The sequence below is a fragment of the Poecilia latipinna genome, unplaced genomic scaffold (genome assembly GCF_001443285.1).
Source record: "Poecilia latipinna isolate Pla-1442-1.1 unplaced genomic scaffold, P_latipinna-1.0 Scaffold503, whole genome shotgun sequence".
Classification (NCBI taxonomy): Eukaryota; Metazoa; Chordata; class Actinopteri; order Cyprinodontiformes; family Poeciliidae; genus Poecilia; species Poecilia latipinna.
In genome coordinates, this window is record NW_015113119.1 from 402,217 (window position 1) to 409,233 (window position 7,017).

General features: G+C 35.8%; 1 protein-coding gene across 1 annotated transcript in view; it reads left to right on the forward strand.

Moving 5' to 3' along the window:
* Positions 1 to 6,529: 6,529 nt before the first annotated feature.
* Positions 6,530 to 7,017, forward strand: part of crhbp (corticotropin releasing hormone binding protein) — an 8,649-nt gene continuing 8,161 nt past the window's right edge. The window contains exons 1-2 of the mRNA XM_015040281.1: positions 6,530 to 6,688; positions 6,822 to 6,915. Of these exons, the coding sequence (XP_014895767.1) occupies positions 6,599 to 6,688; positions 6,822 to 6,915 (184 nt within the window). The 5' untranslated portion in view covers positions 6,530 to 6,598. The remainder of the gene's footprint in view (positions 6,689 to 6,821; positions 6,916 to 7,017) is intronic.

Consider the following 7,017-nt stretch of genomic DNA (forward strand, 5'->3'; position numbering starts at 1 on the left):
TTCCATTACAATTTTCCAAAAAAAAACATACTTCCAAACCCCCCCCCCCCCCCCCACACCCAAAAAAAAATCACCTGTCAAAGAGGCAAAACTTTTTTTAGCGAAAAAGGAGAGTTTGTTTGAAAACTTTTTTTAGCGAAAAAACAGAGTTTGTTTGAAATGAAATTGGCGATTTCCAGTAAGCAAATTTATTTTTTTAAATATCAAATTGCTTAATTCCACGGGCAATGGAAAAACAGCTGGGAAAATGTCTTTGCAGTGATTTATTCAATTGTTTTTAATACCCTTTAAAAATTTGTGGTGGTTACAGTTTTTTTTTTTTTTTACAAAAACCCAGGAGGAAACAGGTGATCGACGCAGACGGAGACTTTTGTTTTAAATTTGAGCAAAAGTATCTTTTAACTATGCGAGGCACTACTTGCCCTGTGACCCTGAATGGATGGACGGCTTATGTTGTAAAAAAAAAAAAAAAATCTCAATTTGTTTTTTTTAATACATATGTTGTGGAACAAGTTGAGAAAAGAAAGGATGTGAAAATTTACTGCATCAGTTAAAGAATTAGACAAATTTCCAAGCTAGCAAGCGATTGCTAGCTAAAGGTGTACACTTTACACTTTACTATAAAGTGTAAAGTGTAGTGTGAAGCTTTTTAAACTGACCTTTACATTTCGAAAACATTATATCATGCATATAATAGTGCAACACGTTCTGTTTTTCCTCATTCTTTAACATTAAAACATTAAAAACGATAGTTGTATTTAATTTTTATGAAGAAGAATGATTGATTATCCTTTTTACATATATAGTATGTTTTTAATACAAATCTATATTGTATAGATAAAACTGAATAAAGTAAACATTTCATATTAGAACTGATAAAAAATAAAATAAGACGTTTGGAAAAAATGGTAAAAGTTGGTTTGTTGCAGTTTCATGAGAAGTCCAGCAGATGGCAGCCGAGGTCAGTTGGTCTCGCTTCAACCCCTGAAAACATTATTGTAACTTGACGGGTAAACACGTCCTGAAAGAGGGACAGCTTTAAATATAATGCTAAACTAATAAACATTTGCTCGGTTTTTGCCATGTAATGTCAAATAACGGAAACGGTGCTTCACTTCTGGACTTCACACACGTCATTCAAACATTTCAAAGTGAAGTGTAGACAGACAGGAAGGGGAGAAAAAAAACCTTTCCTGGGAGACAGAAGGAAGCAGAAGATGCTGAATGTGCCGCCATTCCGTTTATCCGGAAGCTGGATTTCAGTCTCTTCTGCTTTACCTGCAAGAATTGCTAGCTTAACGCCGCTATGACATAAGCAGGCCTTTGTTTGTCTAAATCTGCATTATCCATGCCTGAGCTGAATACACACACACACACACACACACACACACACACACTCACTCACTCACTCACACACACAAATCAGAGGTTTATGAAATTGATGCATGAACGAGACTTTTTTTTTAACCTCTGTGGTTTATTGTCCATGTTCGTGTTGAACCATAAGTTTTGTTGAAGCTGACCTTTCTTTCTTTTTTTCTTATAATTTTTCAAAAATTAAAATCTATTTATGAATTCTAGTTATGTATGAATACAATTTCTGCCCATTTTTATATGCAAAGCAAACAGAGAAACACAAGTTCAGTCAGATTGACTGGAAAACATAAGAACAACAAATTTGAGCTCTTGCCCCTCAGTGAGAGTTAGTGCTGAACTTTGATTAGGCCTTTAAGAGCAAGCTTTAATCTGAGCCGCTCAAATAAAGTTTCTCTTTCAGGATTTATCTCCATCCAATGTCCCATTCATTCTGTCTCAGTTACAGGAAAAGAATCCCCCACAGAATGATGCTGCCACCACTAAGTTTCACAATTTCACCCAGCACACATTGTTCCTCCTGTTTTCTATGAAAGAAGATGGAATGAGGAATCAAAAAAGTTAGGGATAAATAATAAAAGAGTAAAGTTATGAGAAATAAGTGATTGATTGATGAACAGTTGAGAGTAAGAGAAAGGTTTTTTTAAATTTATTTATTAGATATTTAATAAATAGAACATCAGAAAAGCCAATATTTTATGAACGGCATTTGTTTCCTGTCATCACAGCAGCTAAAAAAACCAAAAAGGTTGTTATTTTTTGGGAGTTTTTTTCTTTTTTTTCTGTTTGATGAAACGATCTACTCATGGAAACAAGCTCATGGAGCAGATAGCAACAGATTCACAGCGCCGGGGCCAACCAGTGTGACTGCGATGCTGCGACCCGACTGTGAGATGAGCCCTGTATCTGCTCCCCTCCTGACACTGATAAACAGCTCAGCTCAAATTACATCTCAGCTCAAAGCTTCAAGTGTTTTGCTAAGGAGAGATTTCATGTATTACTGCTGAAGGTATATCGATGTTTCTAAATCACAGCATGAGCTGTCTCTCCTTATCGATGCTGTCCCGGTGATCCATGGATGCCCAGGATGAAAAAAAAAAAAAAAGATGGAGGAGGTAAAAGAAGACGCTGAATGGGTTCTGGTTCATGTCTTTCTTTGGATTGAAGGGTATAGTTCAGTGGAGAAGCTGCTGCATATATATAGAAAAGGATTAGGGCTGCTGAAAAAAACAAAACAACATAATTCTGACTTTTTTCTCAAAATTCTGATCAAAAAAGTCAGAATTCTAAGATCAAATCTGCCATTGTTTTCACCACAGTTTCAATTTTATCCAAGACTTAAATTCTGTGTGACGTCTTACTTAAAATACAGGTGTAATTAAGTTTAAAAAATATAGACCATAATGACAACATCGTTCTGGTATTGCTCGGAAAATTGAATCAGAACCTTTGAAATATTTTTTTTTTCCAAACTGACATAATGTAATTTCCTACGATTGTACTGTATTTTGAACCAATCCAGGCCCTCCATTGAGTATACATTGGTTGTCAAGTCATGCTATTTAAATACAAATCAATTTGATTTTGAATTTACTTGAAATTAGCTTGCCTGCATAAACAAAATAAATTGAACTGAAGCATTCAAACTAGTAAAATCTCTTTTACAATGCTGAGTAATGATGTTCAAATCATGATATGTCTTTACATTTAATTTGGACATTTAATGTCAAAATAAACCTTACTTATAATCTTAAAATATCTTTCCCGCAGTTCCCCAGTTGTGATCAATTTAACCAAATTTCTCATTAAATATTCACATTTCTACATGTTAGAAAAACACACAGGCTGTGTGTGTGTTAGGGTGGCCTAACGAAACGAAACTAATAGAGTCCTCAATTTTTATCAGCCTGTGTGAGTAATCATTTCACCACTTTGGTGAGTTCACCAATTAGGGAATCTTTTTGAAAGCAATCAGGTACAAAATGTTTTAATTTAGGAGAAAGAGGCTGAAGATTGTTCTTTGAAAAACGGAAATTAAAAACTACGCTTAATTTTGCATCCACTTCACAGTTTCTCGTTTTTTTTATTTTTTATTTTTTTAATTTGTCACAAAAACATGTCAAGAAAATATGGAAAATTGTGCGGTTATCTCAAGACACAATGTAAAAAGGTTGAAGGTGTACACATGTAAGGTAATTATTTGTGATATAATGATGCAAGGTGGAGAATTTGGTGAAGCCACTTCATTAGGAGCTCAAGAAAGTGTCTGAAAAGACTCTAACAGCTTCTGTGAATCAACCACTCAAAAAAATAGATAGATAGATAGATAGATAGATAGATAGATAGATAGATAGATAGATAGATAGATAGATAGATAGATAGATAGATAGACAGATAGATAGATATACACCCACAAAAAATTTAAGAGAAATATCTTTACTTCTTTAACAAACAAAAAAAAAATCCCTTTACTAAGTGGTTTTGAAAAGCTGAAAGGAATGTTCTTGGTTATGAAAAAACCTGATAATGATTCAAAGTATGCACTAAATGGTTACATTTACTATAGCTGCAAAGAGCGGGTTGTTATATATGAAGTAAACACATTCAACAGCAAAACCATAACTAGACGCTGTGCAGACTTTTACAAACCTTCAGCGATAATTTCGGTAAATCTGATTGGGATTTGTCCCGCTGGTTGTTAGCAGTAACCCTTTAGCCATAAAGACACAAGCTACTGCTACAAACAAGTTGAAAGTGTAAATCGGCTTTCTGTCTCAGAATCTGAGATTGAACTTTTGACCGGTCAACATGGAGGATTCAGGTGGCAACTCTGACAGATTGGAAAGCTCACAGAAGCTAAAAGCACAGTGTAAAAAGTTTTATTTATTTTTATTTTTTTGTATAGGAATACGATGAAAAATAAAAGCGTTGAAATTGAAAGTGTTTAACCAGGAATTTACCCTAATCTACTGTTGGACCTCAGCGCAGCATTCGACAATGTTGAATCGAAGCAAGTTAAGAGCTGGCTCAGACTCTTTGTACTTGACTTTGTACTCTTACCTAAAAAACTGGGGTCTTTGTGTTTCCATTGGCAACTTTTCATCGGAGTGGACAAAATCACATTTGAGGCACTCCAAGGCCCCGTCTTGTTTAATATCAATATTCTGCCGCTAGCTCTGATAACAATTAAGATTAGCAACCATAGCTATGCAGATGATACACAGCTCTACATTGCAATCTCACCAGGTGACTCTGAACCCAATCAAGTGCTGAACAGATAGATATAACAAATCGATGCAGAGATGTGCTATAACTTTCTTCAAATGAAGTCATTATTTCTGAATGATCTATCGTCAGGGAACAACTTCAATTATTACAACTAGAAACCAGCGATCAGGTCAGAAATCTGGGGGTAGTGAAGGACTCTTACCTGAACCCTCAGGTTCAGGTAAGGCAGTTACAAAGGCAGTTACAAAGTCGGACTTTTTGTAACTTTTGGTGACAAAAAAGAAAACAAAAATAGAATTAATTTTACCAGATGAGAATTTAACGAGGTGTAAATTGCTGTTCCAATATCACAAAGTATGAGTTTATGTTTATATCATTACTCTTATTTTTGACATGCTAGTATAGTTAGAACTAAAATGTGTTAGTTAATGGTAGAATCTAATGAATATACAGCATGTAGCCTCACACTCTATTTGCCCTCAAGGTGTTAGTAATAAATGGATTTTTCTCATTCAGACATGCCATTCCTAATTATCTCCTGGGTTAGACAGCTTATCTTGCAGAAACAAACAAGGTTTTTTCTGAGTACGGATTACACTAAGGCCCAGTTTCTGCGTTTGAACGGGCTGACCTATTGGACCGCCTGAGGCGCCTGCAGACCATCGGGGACTTGGTGAGGCAGAAGTCGAGCTTTCTGTGTCCTTGACTTTCAACAAAATTACCTGAATGCAAGCAGCAACTTTTCAACAGTCACACATATCATCAAATTTGCCTGTTTAATGAGTTTTTTTATTTTATTTTATGCTCAGCAAAATGGGCAAATTCTGTCTCACAGATGCCGAAAAGGCACTTTGAAAGAAGAGTTGACTCTGTTGACATGTGGGAAAATCATTTTCACTAATTTAATGCTTAAATTATAAAATTATTATTAAATTAAATGTGAGGTGAGTGATGTGGAGTTTTCTCACTGTGTGAAAATGAGTTTGTTAGGACTAGACATTTCATGTGTTGAACATGAAAATGAATATTGATAAAAACGTTCTCCACAGCATGATAACGCTGCTTTGTTTTCTGTTTTTTCATGAAGACACAATAAGCTTCCTCCCATTGGTCCAGAGCATCTTGCTGATGTGTCCTGGATTTCTTAAGGCTTTCTTTTTTCAATTTTTTTCTTGTATTTTCCAGGAACCTAGTGCCATTTTATTGCACAATCACGTTACATTCAATTGTTCTAAAAACGGTGTACATATCAAACATCACTACCAGAAGTTATTAAAGGATTTCTCAAATAAGCATGAAAGGAATCAAGGCAACACTCAATGTATGTTTTTGATGAGGTAATAACAATAGCTTTATGGTATAAAGCTAAAAAAAAAACAAAAAAAAAAACAAACATCTCTTTTACATACTGTCCCTTTAATATGCATGACACACTTTTTGGAATTTCATTTGTGCAAAAAAACCTAAAAAACTTTAAAACCATATTGTCATTTCCTTCCACTTCACAAACATTAATGGTTCTTTTATTTTGGTCCAACTTTCAAAATCTGAAAATATTTTTGAGGACTGTGTTTTTAAAATGCGAAAAAGGTCAATATTCAGAAGAAAAAGAAAAAAAACAACTTCATCATACAGCTTCACTGAAAGATGGATTGCAATACTTAGGATGAAATACCATTCAAGCACATCAAGTGCTAAAATCAACAGAGAGGAAGGACGGCGAGGCAGACTGAGGGAAGATAAGATGTGATGTATCTGCTGGCTGCCTCTTGGCATCAGCTGCCCATCTTCTCCTCCGGTTCTTATCTCTCTTCACGCTCCCCTCGTCACATCCACACAATTGGTCAAGAAAGGAGGCGGTGGGTGACGGCCACCCCCCTTCACCCCCGTGACTCCCTCCGTGGCGGATTGGATGAGTATATAAAACAAAAAAAAAGGCAGTGCTGACCGCAAAGCAGCTCAGACCTCTCCCAACTTTACTCCAGGTGAATCTCACATGCGTGTTATGGAGCGCACTTTCCGGGAGCAGCTCTTCTTTCTGCTGTTGTGTCTGTCCGTCCTCAAGGGAGACTGCAGGTACATCGAGGTGAGAGAGAGAGAGAGGGAGGGAGGGACATCTTTTTTATTGTTGTAAAACTTTCAAATTAAGCTATCTGTTTAAAACGATGCAAAGATGCGTGGTAGAAATTGACTTTTGTTTTGTTTTTAAAATCCTGCAGAACAACGACATCTCCAAAGATGAACTCTTCTCGCTTTTAAGCTCGGATCTGAGGAGGGAAATACCCGAGCTGTTGATGTATCGCAGACCTTTGCGTAAGTTTTTTTTTTTTTTTTTTTTTTTTTTTTTTGGGGGGGGGGGGGGGGGGAAAAAAAAAAAAAAAAAAATTTTTTCCCCATATAAAAAAACAAACATTT